This window comes from Taurulus bubalis (assembly GCF_910589615.1).
Source record: "Taurulus bubalis genome assembly, chromosome: 12".
Classification (NCBI taxonomy): Eukaryota; Metazoa; Chordata; class Actinopteri; order Perciformes; family Cottidae; genus Taurulus; species Taurulus bubalis.
The window spans coordinates 7606232-7633716 of NC_136600.1; the positions used below are offsets into that span (position 1 = coordinate 7606232).

General features: G+C 43.0%; 1 protein-coding gene across 1 annotated transcript in view; it reads right to left on the reverse strand.

Annotated features, from left to right (window-relative positions):
* Positions 1–94: 94 nt before the first annotated feature.
* The window catches only part of LOC306745226 (myelin basic protein-like), a gene marked incomplete at both ends in the record, with an annotated part of 29442 nt that continues 2051 nt past the window's right edge, over positions 95–27485 (reverse strand). The window contains 3 exons of the mRNA XM_079227980.1: positions 95–393; positions 17083–17167; positions 26059–26115. Coding sequence (XP_079084106.1) covers positions 95–393; positions 17083–17167; positions 26059–26115 — 441 coding nt within the window. The remainder of the gene's footprint in view (positions 394–17082; positions 17168–26058; positions 26116–27485) is intronic.

The following is a 27485-nucleotide window of genomic DNA, read 5'->3' on the forward strand; positions in this document are numbered from 1 at the left end:
AAATTTGTAATGTGGGGCTCTGGTCTCTCTCTTAAATGAGAGATCGAAAAAACAGAGGAGGGAAAAGAGAGGGAGGGAGGAGAAGAAAAAAAAGCTAGTCTAGTTCCTGTTCGGGGCTGTCCGACCCGCACTCTGAAGCCGCTCCGCTGTGTTCCTGAATGGTCTGTAGCTCGTCCGATTCGGAGGGTCGCTCTTTGAAGGTGTTGTCCTCTCGGCCCGGGGCATCTCGGGAGAAGAGGCGGGCCAGGTGGGGGCGTGGCGTGGCTTCGTCAGGGTCAGCTGTGCTGGCGGCGGGCCAGGGCTGGAGGGGGCCCTCAGCGCCCGTGGAGTCAGTCACCGCCGGCTTCTCCGAGACGCAGCCATTGTTCTGGTTCGCATCTGCCTCACCCAGGCCTGCGCAGAAACAACAAGGGTCATCTATGAGTTCGGGCCTGCATGGCACACAACAAAACCACAGCAGCACAATGGGCCCTTTTGACGGGGCCGTGCCATTCCTGCTGCTGCGGCAGAGACCAGCAGAGGTTACATTTCACATTTCTTTAATTGGACAAACCGTACCTGCTGAAAAAGAAGAAAAAAGGTAGACATGTGAGATTAAAGACAAGGGACAGTTCATCTCTAAAGGGAACTCACACCACATTTTGTTTTCCTATGGGCACTGGGCAGTGTACTGGGCTCACACAACTTTACAAGAGAAGTTTCTACAAAATGACACTGAAATAAACAGAAATCTCCCCAATTTGTTAGCTGCAGCTAGATCCCAGTGTAGTGCATCTTGTCGCACCTCTCTACATTATCATGGCTCATTTGTCAGTTCGCCCATGTAAAAGCAATGATCCAGCGTATCACTTCCAGTGAGATGGAAGTACATGTCCACTTTGACAGCCATCCATTAAGTTAGCCAGCTCCCACAGCGGAGGATCTAGTGCATTCCGGTCTCCGAAACAATATGCGCACTGTACTGGAAGAAATGGTGTAGAGAACACCAGAGAATCTGCATGCTAATATTGGCTGAAACAGTGGCCTGTTGTCAGAGCCGCATAGTTATTACAGAGAAACAATGGGCCCAGTGTACCTAAAATAACTCCTATAAGTATGGATTTTCCACCCAATGCACGTTGACACTTATCTGATTTGAGGCCCGAGAGCTATGAGGCCGCTGTCTCTGGGCGCGGCGCTGCCATGCAGAAGTTTACACTATGATTTTTTACAATTTTAGACGGGATTAAAAAATGTGCCTGTAGCAGCAACAACAGCATAATATTCTCTCATTATTTGGTCCAATGAGTTTTTCTTCAGTTTGATTTCCTTTTCCGACAGATTTGCAAACCATGTATTAAATGTGAATATGTAGCAAACGAGATCGACTTTTGTTCTTTGGCGGCGCCGTTTGTCTGACACACATCACTGCTTCAAATAAAAAGGTTGCCTTTCCTCAGAACAATGTTTATAGAACAGGCTCAACTTGGTTGTTCCACCTTCATCGTTTTGGTGTTTATCCAGAAGCGAGACTGAGGGGGTGATGATATGTAACTGTCTCCCGCCAAATGGATACCTGCAGCGGTCTCTTCAGCACGTCCGTGATCCCACGACCTAAAAGCTTGCTGTAGCCTGGCCGCACAATACCGTGCGGCTGGAAAAAAAGTACCTTGTGAAAGTTGTCTCTCACTCTCAGTGGGTTTCATTTCCATTTAATTCCATTCTTGACAAGCTGAAAAGCCATTTTATAGGCATTTGGAGACAAGAAGAGACTAATAAAATGCTTGCAGGTTTATGGCCACTTTGAGGCCGATGCCACATCCCATTCAAAGGCAAAAATAAGACGTCAAGACAAGGTTTTAGTCAGCGATGAAGAAGCTTTATATTAAAGCAACTTTGTGGTAAAAAGACATGTACATATTATATTTTTGAATACCTTTCAAATTATTCTGACGGCAAAAATTTCACAATCTGATCAAATTGGTGCAATTAATGCGTTGCTTTCAGGCAATTTGTCTCCATATGAGTCAGATGTGGGGAAAGGGACGATTAAGCCTCTTTCTCATGTTCCTCTATCTGCAGTAAAAGGTCCACATGCTCTCCTATGAGTTTTTGAAAATGTATATATACATTATATATGTACCATTTTTTTTTTGCTGAATTAAAAAGGTGAACTTTAATGTAATGAACTGTTCATTTTGAAGATTTCTACCCAGTTGCTGGTGTAAACAATGTTTTTATCTTAATAATAAACAAACAATTCATATCTATTTATTTATTTGGTACATTTGGTTTCACAAAGTAAGGTAAGCAATGTTTCAGTGGAGCCTGATGTTGCCTGACACATAAAGAATGATCCCAGTCATGTCCACACGTGAAGGCATACAGCTTATGAATGAAATTAGGTATTGGTATCGGGACTGAAAAACTCAGATTGAGGTAGAATCCATAAGCATTAGCTGGATGCAGTGGTTTATCAATATATTCTCCTTCCAGAGATTGAGTATACTGTGAGCAGCATTTTAAATTCATGTACATACACACATATGCTTTACTTAGAAAACTTTCTTGTTGCGTTTTCAAGTCTCTCCCAGGAGTTGGTGAGCACCCAGCAGGACCTGCCAGTCATTTGAGCAAAAGCTGGCTGGTGAGCTCAGACAGTGAGAACACAATGGAGACACGACTGTACACGTTCAATGTGTTTTATGGCTCCCTGACATTTCTAGAGACATTTCTGTGAACGTGTATATGGAGTTTGTCCTCACCTGCAGCAGCACAGCCTCCTAAAAGCATGGCGATGCATTCAAACTAATGTAAAACTCAGCATTCTTTATCACCAACAGTGAGTATGTTATATCCCACCGTTCCCTCTCGGGAGAGCCTCCGTTGTTTTATTGGAAAGAGTAGAATAAATACATGTTTTATCCTTCAGAGGCCTGCCCATGAGTCCTCATAAATCATTTTCAGCATCCATCCACTGTTGCTCATTTTCCTAAACCCAGCGGTGCTACCATCTGCCAGCAGAAAACCAATCAAATACAAATATCAGAGGAAAATCACCCTGACATGGTTGAACTTTAACAGCCCTCCACAGGCCATAATACTGCAGCACAATAGCGACTGCGCGTCCATCATGTTCGGCCATAAAAGAGGTTATGTGCTGATGAGTGACTTATTAATCATCTGACTCCCTGAGTCAGGGCTTCAGCGTCCCAATGTACAAACTGACCATAATCCGTATGTGCGGGATTGACGGGACTGTTGATCAACGCTGATGACGGGATTTATCATTGCTTTATTTTACTTCTTAGCAATTTGATCTCTGCTTAGATTTCAATTGCGGACTCATCTGGGTAGTGAAGATAAGACTGACACTGATTCCGTGTCCATCGCCAACCGGCCGCACACTGGATCCGATAGCGACCGGTGTTGTTTGAAATCCTCTGGTTGCCAATAGAAGTCCATTAATTAGAAATTGACAAGGTGATAATCCTTTAATTGCTTCTTGGGATTGCGATCAGCTGTTTTCAGAGACCGTAAACCAGACCATTATGAAAATAATGTTCTTATCAAGTTGAACAAAACGGCGCACTGCCTGTAAAAGGTATCTGAAGGATTTTTAGGTGACTCTCGGGACTAGTTTTAGCCCTGTGAGCAGAATGTGAGCAAAGCAATTCAAATGTGCGTTTCCAGTGCACGATCCCTCCGTTCAGTCTGTGTTCTATGGGGAGAGGCAGAAAATCGGACGGTAGACGAGACGGCGGCCCAGTGAACTGCAATCAATGCAACACGACAGGCCCAGCACACTGCAGAGCGACGCTGGGAGGACCGGATGATCCTACATGCATCACTCGCGGTACATTGGCTGCAAATCCCTGCTCCTGTTACGTTTTTTATATTATATTACCTTCAGTGCAAACTGTGAGATGAAGCTGACAAAATCCAGGTGGATCCTTTGAAGCCACCTAGTTTCAGTGGCTGGGTCGCTGACAGCTGGGCGACAGCCTGCGCTCCTCACTCTGCCGATTTTATTAATTGGGCCAAGCCTCAACGTCTAAATGAAGCGCTAGTGCGAGCTCAGTCAGGGACGCCATACCCTTGTGTGCTTAGGCTTTGAATTTATATTCTCGCACATCTGCCATTCGCTCTTCGCACATGATTTCCTTGCCGTCACGGTTCGGGGCTGTCGATCATGATCTCCGCTGTTTGGATCAGTTTAGATCAGCGTTCATGGCACCGCTGCGATTGAAATCACAGTCAATAACTTGTTTGCTACCCGACTAAATCTTCCCTTTTTAATAACAACTGCCATGGATCAGCACCCAGCAGAGCCTAATAACACCCTCAGAACACCTAACCAATTTTACAATAATTGCAATTGCCTGTGCTGCTCAGTTTGACGCCTAACCTTGTGGTAAATGTGGTCAGTGTGATTGTAAGTCATTGGACATCTGTGAATGCTTGATTAAGCATTGGAGCCTTTCCTTTGGGAGCCTCTGAGAGGATTCAAAAGAGAAGGGAATATGCTTTTCATATCATAAATACAATTTAGTTTTTCTCCCACCATTCGCTAAAATGCTGCGAGAGACAAGTGAAGGAGACCAAGGGGAATAAAAGGCCAAATATGATGCAGCGTGATTCTTTCCCCTCCTCCTCCTTCACTACATTAGGTTATGCAAAAGAAGCACAACTTGTAAACAACGCTAAGGGCCAATTATCCGTCAGTCTGACTCACAACACCGCAGAGAGAAGCAGGGCTCTGCATTCTCTTCGTCAGCATCCTTCATAAGTACTGGATTTATTCATGTGTTGAAATCCTAAGAGAAAGCCTATCCATCGCTCGTTTATCGGAGGGGTCCTTACGCCGAGAGATGACAAGACAGTTAGGCCAAAATCTGTGAAACTCCTCACTGCACGCCTGCCGTTATCAGCACCAACAGCTGCGGGCATCACCCAAATAACACTTTCAGCAACTCTCGTAATGTAGCCAAAATGTTTAACGCAGTCTGAAGGTGGCCAGATAATAGCCTTTCACCTCGCCGTGGATCATTCTAAGATGTTCCTATGACAACTAAATGGGCAAGATGGCTTCATAATTATTGTGAAATGATGGGGGACAAATGATCGAGTGCCTCAGATCATATTTGCCCTGAACAATTACCATCACCTCTGTCTCCGGTACGATGTAGGTTAAAGAGTGAAGGCACCAGAAAATGATCAGATCTGATCTGTCCGGCGGAGATATTCAGCGAGAAGGGGAAAGATCGGCATCTCGGTATGCGGGGAGTGGGTCTCAAGCTCCTCATTTTTCCTCCTCTTCTTCAGTGTGAGGAGGATGTGTAGCCGAGCCTCGGGGACAACAACAAGGACTGTGGTGGGACCGAGGCACGGGAAGCATTCCTCTGAAAAAACATCCATCGCTATGTGGCCCTGGACCAAACCTCCCACCAAAGGGCGAAAATCCTTCTGCCGCTGCATTCATGGTAGATCTAAAGCACCCACGAGCCTTGATGAAAAAAAGCCCCTCTCTGTCTCTGAAACCTCATTTGGCATTCAGGAGATTTTTCTGGACGAGATAAGAGCCTCAGCAGAACCACTCCCTTCTTATAACCCGGGCTGTGTTCATGACCTTTAAACCTCCCTTTGAGCAGTGACTTAGACGGGGAAGGATGTACCACAGTTATGTTGTGATGAAAAAGTCAAGATAAGAAAATATACATAAATATAAATATATATATATTGTTTTTGGAATGTCAAGTTGAAACCAAACAACCCTTTGGATTTCCCAAACTGCATAAATGTATGAGCCGCATTGGGCTTGGCTGTGAGTGTTGCGCGCTCCATCATGTACACAGCGGTGTCAGAGCGTCTGTATTCATTCAAGCAGCTGTGAGACTCACCTTGCAGTGCAAAGCCGAATATAATGAAAGCCGAGGCTCGTCATCACCAGCAGCTCCTCGCATCGATTTGTTTTCCGACAAACAACAGCTATTTTCCATCGCTGTTATACTTGCTTCTTTACACCTCTCTCTGTGTCACTCTTGTTTTCTTGAGAAGAGTTGATTATACATTTGCAAGTTTTACCCCTACATCAAGAGAGGTGTGTGTGTGTGTGTGTGTGTGTGTTATTTGATGTGCCGTGGTGGCTTGTTGTAAATTCTCTACAATAGAACACATCCCAACTATTTGTCCCTCTGCAGTTGTTCTTAAAGGTCTTATGAGTCCAACAAGTAGCACGGTCACACCAAATGAAAATACTGTTTTTGGGGCTGCAACTAATGTGTACTTGTAATATCTGTTCATTGATTATTTTCCATGAGCCTATACAATTTCAGAAACAAGTGAGAAATGCCCATCACATAAACCCAGAGCCTTCTTTAGATCACTCGCTATGTTCCAACCACACTCCATAATGCTAAAATATAAATATTCAATTTGAAGGAATAGGAACGATTCAATGTTTGACAAATTCCTTAAAAAAATGACTTGATTATCAATATTATTGTTGATCAAATGTTCTTTGCTCATCATTAAAGGGAAATGGACATATAGATATGGTTACAGCTTGCTGGGATTTCACTGTGTCTTCTGGATTAAGAGTTGTCGTATGTTATACAGGGATTTAAGGTTCATTATTCCACATACTCACTCATGAAACTCAATTTCAGTTCAGCCCGTCATGACAGACATGTTTGTGGAAGATGAGGTTTTATTTGGCAGCCGGATGTCTCTCGTAGGACAGTGCAGAGCTCAACACGTGTTGATGCCATCAGTGTAGTGCTCAGGGACGGTACTTCACCCACGGAGACATAAAAAGGCACACACACACACACACACACACACACTTCCACGAGGCAGCGGACATAACGTAAGCCAGCTGGATGCTTGTGTCAAAGGCTGCAACTGAGATGTTTCCCTTTGATTTCTTCTGCGTGACACGTGTCAACCTGAGAGCTTTAACCCAATCTGAAACACTCCTCGGATAAATATAACAGGAGTCTGAACCGCCTCCGCCAATCACTCAAGTTGCAGTTCACATCCGTGTCTGTCAAACATGCCATTGTTTTATCCTATTAGACATTTGGCGTTTTCCGAGATACCGTGTTCACGATAAGGGCAGGGACGGAGTGGCGGATAACCTAAAACATAATTGAGTGTGCTGCGACCAGTACTCTGACTTAGTTCTAGGAGCTACTCAGTATTTTCACCCGCTAGCAGCCACAACAGCTTTATCTTTAAAATTACACCTCAATAAAGCACTGCTGTGGGACAGCTTAATTTGCGGGTGGAGAGTGGATTCTGATATTGCAGACGTGTTCACGTTGGCACCGTCATTAATCTTGAGCAATCTGATCACAAGCAGACCAAACCGGTGCAGGACGCCCTGCACCTAAACTTTGTGTTCACTAAACAAACAGATCACACAGTTGATTGCTTTTTCCAATCACTAAACAGGAACCTTGGAAAGCCCAACGTCACACTTTTTGGGCTATTCCTTGGCTATTTGATCCACTGAAACAGCAAGCAAAGGCAACATATAAATGATGTAATTGAGATCTCACTGCAAATTAAACATGTGGGAGTTGTGGAGGCCACATGCCAGCAGAGCGTGTGTAGGGAAGTTCAAATGGAAAGCCATCTCTAATTGCACTGAAGGCCCACTTGGTTACCTGGGCATGAAATGCATTTCCACAGATGAAAGTGCTGTTGATTTTCTGATGCCAAAAAACCTCAGACAAGGTGTATTCATTTGGACCCGAGGCGCCTCATCAAATAGACACAGTGGTCTCCGCCAGCTGTGCTCTAGGTGACCATGAATGCAGATCTCTCTCTGTTCGCCATCTGTCAGAGGGGTCCCTCAGACTAAAAAAAAAAAAAAAAACACAAATGTGAGCAGTGAAGCAAAAATAGGACGACAAGCAATCAGCTGAGCCACACTTGACACACAATCTGTTGTCAGATGGGAATTTCCTAATCCTCCTCAACTAGATCTCCACATAATCTGAATGGTTCTGGATAAAACATATGATGTGTTAACCGACCACAGATATCAATTTAATTTCGAGGGGAAATGACTCCACTTCATCTTGTCCGACATATGGGACTCAGTAGCCAGGGTAGTACTTTCGTACTCTCTTGGTTACCATCATGCCCTCCCCTCGGACTCTCGTCGCCACAGAACCAGCTGCTGACACACATACACACTCGGCAATTGTCCTGCCAGATGGTTGAGGCCAGATGACGTGGCCTCTTGAACTCATGACAACACCGAGGCATCTCCTCCAACATGGCGCACAAACACCTCGATGCAGAACGCACAGATATACATGGTGTGCGTTTTCACGAGAGCCATCGGAAAAAGCTGCAGACAAGAGGGAATAAGGATGCATTTGATAGATCGTAAGGAAACATTTGCACGCAGTGCATGTTGAAGCTTTTGTATTATTTTTTTTTGTGATCTTGGAGGTTAGAAGGAAGAAATGAAGAAGAAAAAAACTGAAAGAAAGGGAAAGAGATCAGTTCAGAGGCGAGTAAAGAGGCTAGAGGGGACAGAAAGAGAGAATATGAACAATGGTGTCAAACCAAAGAACACTGGTCCAGTGATGGGACGCTGCCCTTTAACAATCAGAGCTTTGGAGGGGGAAGAAGAGGTGGGGCTTCGTGTTGGCAGTGCCACGACCCGGAGCAGCTCGTGTCAGCCTCGGCCACAGAGACAAATGACTGAGCCACTGCATACATACATATATATATATATACACACACACACGTAGAGAAGTGTGTGTGCGTACAGCAAACAATCGCACAGCAAACAATCGCACAGCAGAGGAACATGCTCACAAATATTCTCAATAATGTGTAGTATGCACAGTCAGCAGTGCCAACACAATCTCCAGGAGAATATACAGCACATACACATCGATGCAAATTACCACGTGCAAAAAGAAAAAACACATGGTACATGCTATAATGACTAATGGTCTTTGATGGTGTTGTAAAAGGTAAACAAAAGGGTGGGAGGAGGAAGAGAAGGTATAAAGCAAGTAATTACTTCCTGCCTGATTTGGACACTGCACTGTGACTTCCATAATTTAAATTACCCATTTAATTTCCAACTAATACCAACCAATTTATAATAGAAAAATTTGCAATAAAGGCTAAATAATTGCTGCCCATGTAAATGTGAACTATATGCTCAATAGTAGGGCTGCAACTCATGATGTATCTTTAAAATATTATTTAAATTCATCATTTTATAAGATAAAGCCTTTCTTTTGCAGTTTTTTATGAGAATAAAAAGGATATGTAACATAAATAATAACTTTTCTATTATTCTTAAGAGTCTTTTCAATTTCTGTGCCCTGGTTTAAATGAGCAGTTTTTGGTAAAGCACTTTGAGCTTCATCTCCTGGATGAAAAGTGCTCCATAAATAAAGTTTATCATTATTAAAGCTTGGGTCATATAAAGTGGCACATATCTAAATCGTTAACGTTTACAATCTTTACATGTTAATTACTTCACATTTGTCTTTATAACCTTATTTCAGGTAATAAGCGGCCACTAAATCTGCCGTCTCGTTAAATAAATCTGAAAACGCATGATTATAAGTAACAGACAGAAATAACTCCATCTGAGTATTTCAATCTGTCTCCGGGTCTGAGCTTCATCAAGTTTTAGTTTTAAAGTAGCTTGGCGCTTTGCTACATTCAGCCATCGCTGACTTCCCCCACGGCGCGTGTCGTGCATCATAACATAGACCCAACTAATCGATGATCAAATTCCCTGCCGACCATTTCTATAATTGATTTGAATGGATTTGTTGTAGCAGCCTTCTCTATGTTACTATAACCTTTGTAAAATGGGCATGTTTGAAACAGTTATATACCTGTTGTTGAAACCCACCCAACTCTGAAGCTACTTTCAGCTAATTGTTTTGGTTTTACTTTCCTGCTTTGGATCACTCCAGCCACTCTCCACGCAGGTGTTTAAAGCGGCAGGCAGCCGGTTTCAGTTAAAAGCCCAGAATGTTCTCTGCATGTCCATCACAAGAGAGCAGACCATTAAAGTGAGGGACTAGCTGGTGAACATGGTGGAGCATTTAGCAGCTAAAGAGCCAGATGTTTCCCTCAGGAGCTGGTGGAGACAAACACAGAACTAAAAAACAGTCAATTCCAGTATATTCAACAGGTTGATGTCAGCAAGACTACAAATAAATGCTAAAGTCGCTCTGTAGAATACCCCCAGAAAAATATTTATATATATATAGAGTGAAGGTTTGAGCAACACAACATGATTGATGTTAAAGAAAGAAAAAATACAGCAGATATAAAAAAGAATGCACAACCTATTACTTGCAGGTGACGCACTGACAAAATTGCAGTAGCAATCATTTCTTGGTGTGACATCAACATGTACAGGTCTGAACTGGTGACTTTCCTTTCCTATGCAGTGGAACTGGTCAACATGGTAAAACAGATGACACTCCCAGATGATAGACAACTTGACTTATAACTAGGTTTAATGCTGTTATGTTGGAACATTTTAATATTTTACGCTTTATTTCCTTTTCAATGTTTCACTGCAGTATGTAAAGCACTTTGAATCGCCTCTGTGTACAAAATGTGTACAATTAAACGTGCCTTGTCTGAACGGCTCCTTGTGGAGAATCTACAGCCCTCCAATCGTGAATTAGGGAGTGTGTGAATGAGCAACAAGCTAGTTCTGCAAGATCATTCCAAAAAATCATTATTTGGGTTGTATGAATGTATATTCTATGTTTTAATATATATAGTTTTTCGATTGTGAAGACTACTAGCTCATTTATGAGGTTACAGGCCACGCCTGGAGCCTTTGGATATTTGTGTCTGATGAAAGCTAAATCCATAAAAGGTAACAAACCCAGCTGTGTATGTCACACACGGTGCTGCATTAAATCCATCATCTCTCTCTTCATCCGTGGAAACTAAACCAGATATTAAATATTCACAAGAATTCATAGGGAGAAATCTAATTTCTAAAAGGGCACGCTGCGATTCTGTTTTCAATAGGGGTTGATCTGCGTTTCCAGAAGCTTCTGTACCGAGTTAGTAACGAGCGGACAGAGAGAAGCGTCCTCTGCCTGCTCACTCTCGCCCAGTAGCACTCTGAGGAACCCCACCAGGCTCGGACCACATCAATGCACCCTGAAGCAGCCTGTTCCACCCTTAAGACTCCAAGGGTCACCAGGACAGAAGCCCGAATTGTGGGAAACAAGTATAACCTGCTCACAAAAATACCTTTCACTTCCCTTGACGTCAGCTTGAGTTTGACCTCCAGAGAATGAACGCAAGATTAAAATTGATCGGACCCGGACGAACTGGCTTTGACAGGAACGTGATGGACATGTTATATGTCACTAGCTTTGTCAGCCGCTTGCTTTGTCAATGTTGCCATAAAATAATGCTATGTTTTGAAATATTGATTTAGATTCAGGAAGATGATCTAATTATTATAATTATTGTAGTTGTTTGCACCTTCAGGGGGCTTTGGAGTGTAAATGCAGTATGTGCAGTTTTAAGACTTCCGATTAAACACTAGAGTCAGCCAGTGCTATTGGGTGATGCAATTAATTGTATATGAAATGCTCCCTTAGTAATTTCCATTTTTTTGTACAATGCAAATATTGTTTTGTTCAACACGCATCAATTGTGCATCAGTTGTTAAAGGTGGCAAAATCTGATTTAGATAGTATGGGTATTAGAGTTACAATTAAAAATATTCTCATTCCAGTCCATTTTGAATAATATAATATAAGGATGTTTTTCAGCAATAGCCAGTCAATGCATTTGCATTCTGTAATTGTCTCTTTGTACGATACTTTCCATTGTTGCTGACTGAGTACGCCCATACCATGCAGGATTGAAATGAGGTCTCACAGGGACGATAGATTCATAGTGCACTGAATGGGATGTAGAGGACAAAAGCTGATGCAGGCGTGTGTGTGTGTGTGTGTGTGTGTGTGTGTGTGTGCGTCACACCCTGCAGAGTATAATTTAAGATTAGTATTACCATATTATTTTAAAGGTCATATTGTAGTCTTCATTCGGTCTTCCTCCGTTGCATCGGATGCACAAAGTGTGTCTGCTGCATCCAACAGTTGACGTGTCCTTTTTAACAAAATGATTTTGCTTTTGTGTCTGAATAATAAACCCTTCATTAAATAATTCCGCTGTCACAGCCAGAGGGCCTTACTGTATCAGCTTTCTCAGCAGCCTCCATACACACACACACACACACACACGATCTGAGGCAATGCAATCGAACATTGAAAATGTTTTCTTCTTCTTCTTATATCCATGAGAACTGATGTATGTATGTATGTATGTAATGTTGGCGCGCAGGGAGGCCTAACGCATATTGATCCATCCCATTCTCATGAGCGTGGGTGTAGGAAGAGACTGAAGCACAACAACAAAACAAATTATTTAAAAAAATATGTAATTAAGAGAAGGAGCCAAAACCCTCTTTGCACTTGCATCCTTCCGTTTTCTTTTGCATGTTGAATGGAGAAAATGTAATTCTATGCCAGGTACTAAAATTTATATTGCGTTTATATTCTGCCATATATATATATATATATATATATATATATATATATATATATATATATATATATATATATATATATAGTGCCATATATCCTAAGTAGCAGCTCGGAAAATTATATGGTGCACTTCAATCTAAGCACTTCCGCAGGCAATATGTGCACCCACACTTATTTTCTGTCATGTTTTGGCTAAAGTTGTCTGAAAGACAATTACTAGGAAATGTGTGTGGTCAATTTATTTAATAATTTCTCCTCACTTCACCCTGTGATGCTGAAGGAACAGTGACCCAGACAGAACAGGCAGATAGAGCCAGATAGAGGGGGTCAGTGCTGCTGCAGGCCCCAGGTAATGGGGCCGTAATGGGCTTTTATCAGCCGCACAGCTGATGGTGGTGTTTGCCCTTCAGTGGAAAAGCAGTGCAAACAGGAAGTGCCGCATGGAGACATCCCCAGACGCTGAACGGGCCGGGATGAGTCATGACGCCTGCTGATGACAACTTCACCAAAACAGGCTCCAATAAAGCGCAGCTAACCCGCCCGTCATAAACCACTTGCATTGTGCCAATTTGGTGGCAATTCCTTTTATTTCATTTTGCCCGCACTCTGAATCAACCTAATCGCTCTACATTACTTCAGCCTTGCTGCACGGGTAAGAGGAAGGCTTTAAATGTCGACTCCCAGCAATGTTCCCTCGGTAAGAGTTAGGAACTGATAAGAAAATGGTATTTTTACACACCATTAGAAAGAAGTGCTGACTGAGCAAATAACCAGTTAAACATTAAGCAAAACGGAAACTGAACCACTCTGAAGCAGCTTTTTGATCAACAACAATCAAACATAATCTGCACTATGATAGAGCTTTGATTTCCACTTACCCCTTTACAAACCTTTTAATGTTCACTTTGGAGCAAACGCCATAGAAAACCTGAATGAGCGCGCTAGGCGCCACAGGCAGTTCATGTTTTTAGTCAGCTGCTTCCCTTCCATTTCAAAACGAGATCGCAGCTTAAACCTGCATCCTAATTCCTTCCTGTTCTCATCCCAAGCTGCCAAAAAAGCACCTGTGTGAGGAAGCGGAGGTCCGCAAGGGGAACTGGTGTGAGAAAAACAAATTGCATCGTGCCATTAAATAACTGAAGCAATAAGCGAGCCTGCTTTTGAGAACAGTAGCATATCTGACGTACATGTCAGACGCTTTCATGTCGGTGGCTGGTAACCAGGTCGTCCCGCGAGGGTTAAAACTAATTGTGTGTTGCACGGGAGCATGGCTTCTCTGAAGTATCACTTGTGTCAGTGGTGGATCCTTAAATCTGCTCCGTGCTGATCAATGGCAAGTGTTGAACATCAGGAACATCAATTAACTGCAGCGTATCGAATAGCCAACAGATCAATGTGACCACGCCTCTGCCAGGTATAACGTTCATGTTGATAATGAAGCATCAGTGAGAACAGCAGATAGTCACGAGGAGGCCTGCGCACATGTTCAAACAGACGCCCATGACAGGACATCGATACGGACAGAATTAAATCACGCACGTACACACACACACACACACACACGTACACACACACACACACACACACACACACACACACACACACACACACACACACACACACACACACACACAAATAGACGAACACACACTGTCTGGGCGGAGAAATTAGTTTAGCATAACATTGGGTTAATATTGACCTTTCTTTGAAAATGATTTGGTGGGTGCATCCGTCCTCTGATGCAGTTTAAATAGTTTGGCATTTGTTGTGTAATAGTAGTCAATACTTTATGGACCCAAACTGATGCAAAAATCTAATCAGAATCCTCCATATATCTAAATCATGACTATACAGTCCACTTGCCAGTGATGTGCATCCGGAAAGTTTGAGCACCCCAAGTTTTACGTGAGAAATGTACAGTATGGGTCATCAGCATTTAGCAACCGCTAAGCATAAATAGCCTTTCTTAGCATAATCACTCATGTGGACAGTTTTTCAGCCATTGCTAGATCGATTTGGATCAAAACTCAAAATGTCCTTTCAAACCATAATTGGCCGTATTGCAATGTTTTGAACGGAAGTTCCAAGTAATGTGAAAGTTTTAGGGGATGCTGAATCAATTGGACAGTTAACTTATGCATATGTAAAAACTAAAATAACTTTAACTGGGTTAGAAATGATAAGAGATCTATGAACACGATGAGGAAGAAGCTCTTTTCCGTTTAAACGAATGGCTCTCAGAAAAGAACGGATCCATAAGATCCAGCTCACTTCAAAAGAGCCGTAATTCCCCTCACCGCGCCGAATTAACTGCATTGGACCGATAGCGTATGTATTTGAAATTACTCCAGTTATTCATTTTAGGATAATATGCACACAATTATCCAAGCGATGCAGAACATTTATATTTTCACAGACCATTAGCCTACACTTTGACTAGCATTAAGGTACTGCATGTGGCAAGTACCCTGAACAAATCGAGAATAATATGGATTTATGGCCAAATAATATCCTCAAAAAAGAGCGAAAGGAGCAAAACATGTTTCACAGCTAGAACACACTATGAAAACAGGTCTTAAAACAAAAGTGTATCCAAAGTGATGAGCATGAAACTCCATGTGCACTTGTTACACAACGCATTACAACTGGAACACTTTCTCATCAAGCCGCCCCTGTGATCTGCAGATCAGTGTCTCCCTCCTCTCTGACGAAGAGAAGCCGGTCGCCAGGCACCGCTCTGATGGCCCCGGAGAGAGCGTGATTCTATGGTGTTGATTTGATGTTGAGAACGGCGCCTTCCCGCCTCTCCATCTGCAGGTGACATGTGATAACACCAGTGTCGTCGCTGACAATGTGGACAGTTGCAGCTCAGAAGAGGAGTAGAGGATCACAAACTCTCCGGGTGAGGCACCCATTCCGGTCCCACTGTGAAAGGGGAGGAGTCCATGCCCGAGGCCATGAGACCGGTACCTGGGGACCTCCGTCATCGGAGAGGAAGGAGCTTCTCATTGGCAGATCCCATCTGCAGAGAGACACAGCAGGAGGCAGCGTCTATCTGGGGAAAGGCTCGCCGCCACTTTTTTCAAACCATCAAAATCTCTCCGCCAAAAAATCTTTGCACGAGTTACATAGTACAGTAACATTTTGTAGTTTTGCAAAACTCACGAAATATGCCTTAATTAGTCAATTTGCTTGTGACAATTAGCAGAAATCGACAGCTGTTGGTTGATTCTTTCACTTCTTTTTGCTAATAATTTGAGTTATAGCCTTATAATTTAACCCTATAGTCGTAGCCTATGAATCCATCTGATATTGTTTATCATCTCTGGGGTTACAATTATATTGTATTCACGCCTGTGATGGTTCAGAGGCGATTCTGCCCCGTGGAGGAGCTAGAAGAAGGGAATCGTACCGTTTTAACCCTTAAAATGGCTCTCGAAAGAGAATATGTATTATGGCAAATAGTATTGGGTATCCAAACCTTTAACACACACACACACACACACACACACACACACACACACACACACACACACCTTGTGCCGTAGTTATTTCAGTCAGTACACATGGCCAAATCCTTCCCCTCGCTTGCATTTCACCTCGGCTCACCCTGAAAACAATCGAGACCGACACAGAAGGGAGGAAACAGACTGCGCTTGTCTTCCTTTCCCGATGTCTTGAACGTTCCACGCTCTTCCTACACAAATGTGGTCACCGCCGTCTTTTTTTCTGTTATGCATGCAGCATGCAAGAGTTATGGTATACATCCCAGCAGAAAATCCAATCTGATTTGCCCGAGATTACAATAATAAAAGAAGAATTCAGAACACGTACACTTGCAATTGCCATTTTCTCCAATTTGTAAAGGTATCTTGCATTGAAATGAATCACATTAGAGACAACAGACTCTATAATACTGCAGCTCAGCAGATGAAGGCATAAAACAGGCAAACGTCACAACGGACAGGTGGCTGGAACACTGACTTGTGAGATTTTCTCATTATGACGAACAGTTGGTCTTCACAAACCACTAAGTTTCATTCATCAAGGTGCTGCTAACTGCTAACTTTTCAGCTGACAGCCAGACTGCTCACTCCGAACCAATGTCATGCCACAGGATTAGCAGCTTCTGAGCCAGAAGCCTTTCATTATTGTGGTGGGGGGAAAAGAAGATATCGAAACAAGATAGCAGAGTTGAAGGAGCTACCGTGTGAATGTGGATTTGAGGCTGTCATTACAGGTTCTGCCGAGTTCTTCTACCAGAAACTACCACATTATTTATATTAAAAAAAAACATGCTCAGTTGATTCGTAGTAATATCTCCAGTCTAAAAAGTAGCTTTTTTTGTGTTATTGCACATTTATATTCAATACTTTCTATTGATGGTGCTGGAGATGAAGAGGTTGCCTGTATAAAAAACATGTAAATCACTTCATCTGTCAGTTGTCTTTTAACTCGTAGCCGAACACTAAAGTCAATATGCTTGTCAATTTTAATTTTAAGATGTGGTTTGACCCCTTACCAAAGACTTCATCTTGTGATTCAGGCTCTTCTTCTGCTGCTGCTGCTGCTGCTGTCTGCACAGCTTCAGGTTCAGGTGACGGAGCCTTTAATAGGAACACAAAAACAGATTGAAGAGGTGAGGCACTGAGGTGCCATGGCAACGGAGGAAAGGCAGAGACCAACAGAGCGAGAGAGAACAACAGGGATCGTTACATCTATTTAGGCTTGTGGGCTTTGTAATTGTAACAGAATCATGCTCAAAGAACCATTCATATAACATTCAAAAGAAGGTTCTACACTTTTTTTTGTAAATCTCACACACACACATGAAGGTTTTGCCCATTTTGATGCCAATTCTGAAAAAAAACCTTCATATTGATTCACATTTGTAACTGCGTCGTGGCTTTCGCATTAGTTAATCCCTTCTCAGAAAGCGTACATGTGGACCTAAAAACAAACTCTGACGCCTTTCAGCATCAAGCCTTTGTCAGGGAGTCAAACAGAGAAAAATAAAAAGATAATAGCCGTTGATGCTGCGGTGGTTCTGTGACTAAGTATAGTCTCTCGTGTCAGCTGTGAATCTGTCTTCCAGAAAACAATTGGATACAGTTGTTGAAACACATTCTGTGGTTTGATTCAAATGTTTTGCATTGTAATCCATCCATTTGAAATCTAGTAGAAAAACACAAAAATTCCAGCAGGACATTGTCCATTAAAAGAATCAGCTCTGATGTACTTTGGTGGGAGATTTCTGAAGCCAGACAAATCAACTTCTGCTGCTGTAATTAATATTGAGGAAAACATAAAGATTAAATGACACCATTTAATCTTTGAATGGACAAATAGACCCGTCTTAACAGACTTTCCGTATATATAGAAGTATTGATTCAGCTGTAACTCCTCCTCCTCCTTCTCCTTCTCCTTCTCCTTCTCCTTCTCCTCCTCCTCCTCCTCCTGTGCGGAGGAGCGCCACTGTGACAGATCCCTATGAGCCGAGGGGAGGTGGACAAGTGCGGTGAGCTAGCACTTAGCGATGCAAATCACGTAAAAGGTCAACAATGTGCCACACTTTTGAAATTGTACTTGTCCATTCAATTATGTAAACAAATAATGCTAATGTGTTTTGACACAGTGACATTCAGATTCAATCAGCAGGCTCGATGTTAGATTCTCTGTGCTCTTTTCACCGTTTTGAGGTGGGCGGGTCTCAGCTGGAAACACGTGAATAAAACAATTATAATAATCTGATGTTCGCTATACTCTCAAACCAAATCAAACCACAGCCACCGGTCTCAATGGAGCAGAATAGAGCTTTTTCAATGTTGAACTCTCAATAAAGATCACTTGTATTTAAATGAAACTTTTTTAGAGATGTATATTTAACGTTTTAAAGGAATAATTTCTTCTGATCTTAATATATATAATGTGCCCATCTCTCCATTATCGATGTCAACGTTTTCTCTTTTAACAGATGAGACAACTTGTCCAGGGTTAGTCCAAAGACCCTCAATGAATGACTTTAAAAGCAACACGAGAGCAAGAGACAGAAACAGAGAAAAACATAAACAAATTGCACAATATTTCACTTTCACCTTATCAATGCATTCCCACAGTCTCTAGAACATCAACATTTCTTCCCATCATAAAGGCACTCAGCTTAAACACCCACACGCATAGATACGGCTGTCTTATACCGTGTTCACAGCAAAACAGTTGCGAATTTTCGCAACGCCACTTCGCCTATATCGCGCCGCAGGTGAAAAATTCGCTCTATGTGGTTAATCCGTTTTTTCGCAACCATCGCTGGAAAAAGGGGGCGGGGCTTATCTCTGTGTCTTAAAAACATTTACTATTTCCTTCATCCACCAGGTAAATAACCACTAGTTCTGCTTTATATTTGTTGAGGAAGTCCCACACACGTCGGAACATCAACCGCCCCGTGTCTGGGTTCATAACATTATCCGTAGTCGCTCACAGCTCCGACTCCTCCAGGACGAGTGTCTGAGTGAAGCCGCTTCCAGCGCTCCTTCAGCGGGCCAGCAGTTTCATTCAGTAACGGCGGTGACGCCGGGTGGAGCTTCTCAACGCTGATTGGCTTTCGCAACTCCGCGTCATGCGAATTATTCGCTGGAGTTGAAATATTTGAACGCCGACGATAAAAAAAAAAAAGCGGAAAAGCGGAGTTGCGAATATTCGCAACGCCGTTTCGCCTCTATCGCGACGCCCGGCGAAAAATCCGCTTTTTCGCAACCTAACGCGGCTTTGCATTGACTTAACATGTAATCTGGACGCGCGAATATTTCGCAACTGTTTTGGTGTGAACACGGCATTATACAGCTGTCTTATATCTCAATTCAGCCTTGCACTTTTTGTAAGTGTAAAAATATTTGCAATGCAAATAACAAATCCACATTCCTGGAGCCGAGCCGCTGCTGATCGGATGATCGGGCCACTCACCGGTATGATCCCACAAGCTAGGGAGCCTTTTGAAGATCAAATAAAAACATTTGTATCTTGACATAAGTGAAACTGATGGACAGGATTTTGCCCCATCATTTTCTATTTGATGATTATTTCAGGCACTTGCCTCAAACCCCTCATTTCTATCCCTGCTGTAGATTACATGGTGCAGAGACTGAGGTCTCTATTATCATGAACCCAGCTGATTGCAGTCAAGTGCACCTTGCCCAGTTTGTTGGAATAGTGCCAAGCACACTTTTGGTTCATTTCTTTGCGCTGCATACACTGTATCCAGCAAGCCACGGACCGGCTGCTTTACTACTTGTTTAAACAGTTAACAAAATAACTACATAACAATGTCAGATTGTCAGGCACGTGCACGACATACCCCTAGTGGTGCTCAAGCACCTGCCCTTTTGCCCTGGATGAGTGCCCCTTCTGCTGGATCCCAATGTTTTCTTCATTCATTAGTATTTAAGAATAAAAATGACTCTCTGTCACCAATTCCCCCCAATGTGTTTTGATATCTGACGGGGCATTTATTTGAGTTCTTGTGAGAATTTCGCCCCGACAGGATTCCTGTTAGTTCCGAACTTTTGTCTACTTGTAGTTTACAGATCACGTTTGGATTTATTCATATTGGTGCCTGCCAGTGGGGAGGGGTCGCTCGATCACCTCTCGCTCTCTCCGGCCAATCATGGGGAGGCAGTGTGCATGATGGTCGGGTTGCGGCCCTGTGATTGGTGGAGCAGAGGGGAGGCGGGGTGTTGACCTGTTGGGAAAACGGGGCGGTCAAGTGTGTGAGACGTGTAGTCAAGTACCAACGGGGCTTGTTAGCTGTTCTGTAGCTTCGGTGTTGATATACCTGAGTCTCGCCAGCGTTGTGGACAGCTACATAAATAAACTTGCATTGCAAGGAAACCAGCGGTCTACGAGTCGTGAGTGTGGACGCTACAATATGTGTTTGTAAATATATATTTATGTAGAAATGTGTGTGTAGCTGCATCCATTGCTCTTTTTATGTCTGCCTGTGAAATATATACTACTCATTTAGATATGCGTTATATAGATATGATTTTGTATTATCAACCACACAATATATGTTTTAAGATTAAACATGAGACGAATAGTCAACAATCCAGCGTTAAGTATTACAACTACACAAAAAATAAGGATTTTCTCCAACATGTGGTGTTTGCTGTCAGATCTAAGAGCCAATCAGCTATCTGATGTGGTGACAGCCAGGCGTTTCCCATCATGCACTGGGCCAAGCAGTCGTTGGAGAGCAACTGCGGCGCCTGGCTCTAAAATCGACAGCCGGCTTGGTCTCGTGAGAGTATCGTTGACCATGTGTGCATAACGTCAGAGCAAGTCGGACACAAATCTAACCGGCATGCATTGCGCGCCGATCGCCGGCGATCGATTCTGGGCAGAACTGGCTCATCTCGAACGAGCCTATTCATTGAATGTGCTGTAACTCCGTTACGTTGTACATTCTGGTCACATGACATCGATTGCTTCTGTCCATCAGGGGAGAGGGATCCTCCTCTGTTGCTCTCCCTCAGGTTTCTTCCCCTTTTTTCCCTGTGAAAGGGTTTTTGCTATCATTATTTGGGGAGTTTTTCCCTGATCTGATGTGAGGCCACGGAACAGGGATGTGGGCAGGTAGAAAATCCACGGCCCGCCACTGTACAGTTACGACCGGCCCTTTGAGGGCGACCATGATGCTGATGTGGCCTGGGGGGAAAATGAGTTTGACACCCCTGCTTTAATTTATCCAGAGCAGAGTTTTGATACATTTTAAGTTAGAATATGTTTTGATTGCATTTGGTTGTACAATATAGCCTTGTTTTTGCCTGTTATTCATTTATTCATTCAATTTGATAATTTGAGTTAGTTTGTTAACAAAAATAAATATATAATAATAATATATTATAATTCTACTTCTTTTTTTATTTATTTATTTATTATTATAATTTTTAATTTCATAAATAATTTTGGCGATGGGTGCCCCTTTTTTTGGTTTGAGCACCTGCCCCCCAAAATGTCTGTGCACGTGCCTACAGATTGTGTGTAGTGCATTTTGCCACTTTTAGGACCTAATGATTTGAAAAGGCTTTTTTTCTGGAATCAAGGACCCTTTGTTTCAAAAATAAATATGAATTTTCAAGTGGAAAATCGGCCACTTTTATCACTGTATACGAGTGTCTTGGCTGTTTGTTCTGCTTAGAAGATAAACGCTAATGTTTGTGAGCATATTTGCTTGTTTGATGGGTGCCTCAGACGAGAACACTCAGCTATGGTGGTTCCTGCCGCAGCTCCACTCAGCCCTCTGATCTCCATGCAGTACTACGGGTGGTGTATGGGGTTCAAAGTGCCTAAGTACTCCTTGTGTTTGAGTAGGTGGAGGGAAAGAAGAGTGCATCTTTCAGGACTCGGCTGATCTTCACTATCTGTGGTTTGGTGATAGCTTCAGTGTTTCGTCATGCTCACACTTCAAAGAATGATTGGATCATCTCCTTATCACTAAGTTATAAAAGAGCACCAGCAACACACAGTGTCTGTACCTTTCAAATGCCCAGTTGTATACCATCTCTACCAAACAAGCACTTACTTTTGTGGTTCAAATAGAGGAGGCCGCGAGCCAAGTAATGGTCTTCTCGGTAAAGACACAACAGGCTACGGAACAGACTTGAGGTGAGAAAAGTGCACTTATGATTCAGATGAGGACGGATCTCACACAGAGAACCAGAAGAGACAGGAACAAGCCTGCTGGGCTGGTAACAACACACAAAGTGCTGTAATTGGGTACAATAGTAGAGCTGAAGTATGGAGCTCTGCTAGCTGGGCCTCAAGCTCCCTCATCTGGAGACTGCAGTCTTCAATTCAGCAGTTCCAGTATTATGGCTGTTTCACAACCAAGAACAAGGCAGGACTGACAGAGTAGCATCATATTGTGAAGTGGTTAGGTACCGGCAGACCACGTATAAAGCCGCCTTACTGCAAGGACCAACTGCTAAGCGTTTCAAAACTCCTTTTCAACAGGATTTAATTAATCTCATCGCAACTCGAGCTACTTGATACTTTAAAGTCCATTTATTTTTATGTGTAGATGATGGGTATTAGTTACACCTCTTCCCGACTGCAGAAGAAGAACATCAAAATGTAATTTCTCCTAGTAAAAAAGAGAGAGGCTCAAAACCTGAGGGTCGGCACTTGATGAATTAAAAACGTCGATACCTTCGCTCCTTGCTGTGAGAAAGTGAGGCGGACACACAGCAGTTGACATTACCAGTTTCGAGGTTGGTGTATATTTTCAAAGGCTTCCCAAAATAAAAACACAAGAGTGAGAGTGTAATGAGATTAAACTATGTGTTTATCTGATCTAGCATAAGCTGATTTGACACCTGATAAGATTATTTTTGTCAGTTGATCATCAATGCATTCTCGTATGCATGGGTTACTTAATGCACCTTATTTAAAGTTATTTCTATATTTTGCACAATAATTAGCCGACAACCTCCTTCTTGACCCGTTTGAGATTTCCTACATTTCCCAAAATCTCTTGCAACACCATCTGAGAATATGAATCGTAGGTTATACTTGCAGGTGGAGAGAGCGCTGGCGATAGTTATCGTAAGCGCAATCATGTATCGAGAGCCGAAGAGGCTCACTTTCTCATGTTCTGTTTCCAAGCTGAGAAAGGTGCACGGTGTCCATCTCCCCTGCGATGGATTTATTAGTAGTAAATGGTAAGGTAATGGTTGGAGAGAAAAAAAAATTTCACTCCAACTTTGCAGCCTTGACAGATATTGATGTTTACTGCCGTCTGAAAAATCCATTCCGCTCATTGTAGCTAGGCAGGAAATATCTCAACATGATATCAAACATAGTTTCGAGCTGCCAGTAATCTGTACAAACAACACAATGGGTTGAAAGCATGGTTCACTGCAAATGGAGTCCTTTTGAAAGGGTTGTTGGATTACGTTTCTTTCATGAAATGACTGAACCATACAAAACAATGTAGTTATTGAAGAATCTGAGGGCTTTGCACGCAGCGACGACTCATTCTGACCAACATCTCAACGTACTCCGTGCCTCGGCCTGTAGCTCAGCGTTGACGACACACCATTCAGCGCGTCAGGAGAAATCTGCACCAATCGGCGCAGACGTGTTTGCATTTCGGAACATCAGATGTGCCTGTGTGCCTTTGTTTCTTACGCTGGCAAAAACTCAACCGTGAAGAAGGAGCACGGTGTTATTTATCCGTGTGGGATTTGAGGCTGTAAAATATCAGCGGTGTGAAAGTGTCAGATATTTTGTCAAAGCCGCTATTAAAGGTGTGACATGGGTACATTTTACCCTTCCTGAAATGATAAGGCGCTGGGAAAGGGATCACGACTCAGACAACAGCGCCTAAACACGACCTGCTTTACTCTGTCACGCCGTGTTCCTGCTTAACTGTCACTATGACAACTGGCTGTTTTGCCAGACCTTTAAATTGACTTTGATGTCATGATAATCAGGCCTAAAGAGAGGGGAAAAACAAATAATAAAAAGACAGAGAGCTATACAATTATAAAAGCTGAATAAACAATGTGGCTTCGGCGCGACAGGCCGCCCTAACGCCTCTCCTCGCAGCTTCACACTTGACAGATTAATCCACTCCTCTTGCTCCGGCTCTTCCCTCTCCAGAGTGTGCTCTGCAGACTAAGGAAACAAATCATCTGCGGGCTGAACCATCAACCTCCCTGCTGTTTCGTGGCTCCCTTTTTCCCCCCGGCGCGCCGCCGCGATCACTCCGCCCATTACGGGCACCAGGCAGGTAGATGGCCGCAAGCCAGACCACACAGACGGGCTTTTTCTTTCTTTTTTTTTTTAACACTGCAGCCCAGAGCCCTTAATGCTGTTTTTCTTTCTCCACCACCTTGCTCACAGTCTGGCGTGAGAGCTGCTCAAAGAAAGCTAGAAAACTCTTGGTACCTAATCGCAGCCTCCCAAACCCGTTACAGTCGCTGTACTTTTGAAAAGCTGTGACAAAGAGGACTTGAGCAAAGCTGGGGTTAATTGCATGTCGTCATTAAATTAAATTACTGTCCCAGTTTAAGCCGGATCCTCCTCTGTACATGGCGCGCAGAACGGTGTCTGGCTTGTAAATTTGCAGAAAGATGAGTCAAAAACATATTCAAACCCACATTTTCAAGCATATTTGCTCTATTTAATTACAGCACTATTAGCCGAAGGCATTTTCTGTCAAATGCTAACCCTGGGGCACAGCTTCCCGGCCAATTAAAAATGCCTATTGTGAGGGGCCTAACGACTTTGTTTTTCCCCAAAAGAGAAAAAGAAGAAAATCATACTTAATTTCTTACTTCCTGTTTAAACTTCGGCAAAGGATGTGTGAGGCTTTAGTTCTCTCAATCTCAGTGGACAAACCCATTGTTCCTTCCAAGTTGAGCATCAGCAATACAAGTGCACTGAAACGTCGACAACATTTCACACCTATCAGTTCGGACCCAACAAAAAATAAAATCAGTAATTTCTAGATGGTGCCAAATTGTTGTTGCTGTGGGAAAAATGATTTGGTGCTATATTATTAATGTCAGACAGCTGAACTTTGTGGACGCAGCCAAACAGAGCCCTGGTGACCACCGGGCCAAAGCTAATGGTTGAATGAGATGGGCACCTGGAGAGCCTTGATGCACACAATCCCCTATTTATTTCCTCCAGTTCAAATGGGTTCACCTCGCACAGCACTGTTGGGACGAGGCTTTTTGGTTTAGAGTGGGTTATTATAGGGCGACACCCAAGAGCCACGGAGACCCATCGTGCTCCCGACAGGCACCCCGCGGACGGACACTGCACTCGTAATATTAGGGTCTCACTCCAGTGGTCTTTGAGTCAAAAATGAAAGCATAGACATGATGGATATGGATAGACATCCACTCCACATTTGCAAAGTCGTCTCCGCCTCATCCCTTCCCTCCATATGAAGCAATGAGCCGGTGCATTATTCCATGGATCACTACTGCTCAATACGTCTGAGAGTATGAAGCGTCGCCTGTGGCAGTGTGATCACCGCAAAAAACCCTGGATTCATGATCCATGTGCCGGAGGTGAGCGAGTCAGTTGTAACCACACAACACGTAGGCGGCTCAGAAATATATAAGAGCTCTTTTAAAATGTGAAGAAGAAAAACACATTACTGGCATAGACCTTTGGGATTAAATACACAAAAGAAGTATTTAGCAGTTTGATCCATTGTGCTGTGTTACATAAGCTCTGACTTTATCAAAAGACATTGGAGACTCGCGCACTGGAAAGCAGTTTAACAGTCGGGCTGAAAGCTGAATGCGATAAATCAGAATGACTGAACAGAGTCCAAAGTCCTGCTGCTAAAGGCCGGTGTTCACACTGATAAGGTGAAAGAAAAGTCTCCAACACATGCTCCACTCTCAGGCCGTCATTTTGAACGAGGGCTTACGCACACATTTCAAGATGTTATTATTCCGCATGCACAACAACAACAACTTACCTTGCTGCCCGTGGGTGACTCCCTCTTTCCGAGATGCTGGCCCATGCTGCTGTCAGGCTGGAAGACAAACAGAGACTGTGTTTACACCGGGAGAAGACTGAACAGCATATTATGTGACCATTATGTCTTCCTCCTTATCCAAGCAAGGAAGGCTACCTCTTGAGTGTGAAACTGTATCACAAACAGCTCGGAAAAAAAAAGTCACTGGTGCGTTTGCCAGTTGAGTGAGCTTCGTTTTGGGCTGGTGTGAAAGCTGTCAACGGAGCCCTGGTGCGGACCAATCAGCTGAATCACAAGATTAGCAGTACAAATCCCCAGGTCCTCCCGTCAACATGCTGAACTGAGCGAAACATTTGGAAACAGGGAAATAAATAGCTCCTTCTACTGGACTATTACCATGGGGTCGCTGCCTTTCACTTACACAGAGTAGGACACATGCTGGCACACGCCACTGTTTTAACTCTTTCACTTTTCCCCCCACTTTCTGACATCCAGCACGGATATTTTGACAGCTTTTGAGTTTGTGCTTAACTGGTTGGTCTGCGTTACTTTCACAACACAAAAAAAACGTCACCAGAGTCTTCTTGGGAAAGAAAACCTTTACGGGCTGCCTCGGTCCTGTCGCCCCAAACAAATCCAACTAAATGGGCGAAAGCACAATTTAGTTTATTTTTCCGATGGTCTGAGAAGCTACCACTAGTTTGAAACCATAGACTGTACATAACAAGTGGTTTTAGTCACTGTGATGTCAACCATTGGTGGTTTCGATCGGCCATTATGAAGCCTCTAGTTCGGCATTTTGGCCAACAATCACAAGGTTGCCATGCCCTTAAGCATACATTGCTTTATCGTTTATTTCACTCCAAACTTTAATGAAACCCTAATTTACGAAATTAAAATCATGCTGTATTATTGTAGAGGAACTGAAACATTGGAGATTGAGAGCATACACTCATGCTCACAATGCTTCTTGAGGTTAAATCAAGTAAAAAGTAGGGTCATTTTCTCATAGAGTTCTATGCAATCAGACTTCTTTTTTAAAACAACCTGATGGCCATTAGCAAGAATACAAGTTAAAGTTAAAGACACTTCCGCTTTAGCTTCACTTCGCTGCCTGTGTAAAACACAGCCTGCCAGTGATACAGCTACTTCAACAGTGTCATCATCATCCTTGAATCTGATGCAGTTTTCCACAGTTGACGACGCAATTTTTTTTTTTACAGCGGATTATTTTGCCTCAGGTGTCACAAATTAGTCTCACCCTCGCAATTATCTGCTGCTGTGCGATCTGAATATATGTTCGGTGGTCATGGGAAAAAAATAGGAAACTAAAAAGGAGTGCTATTTTATCTTTAACTTTAATTACAATATTGGAAATTGAGCATCACTAAGAGGGGAGGGCCAGATGTGAGACAGTGTCAGTGATT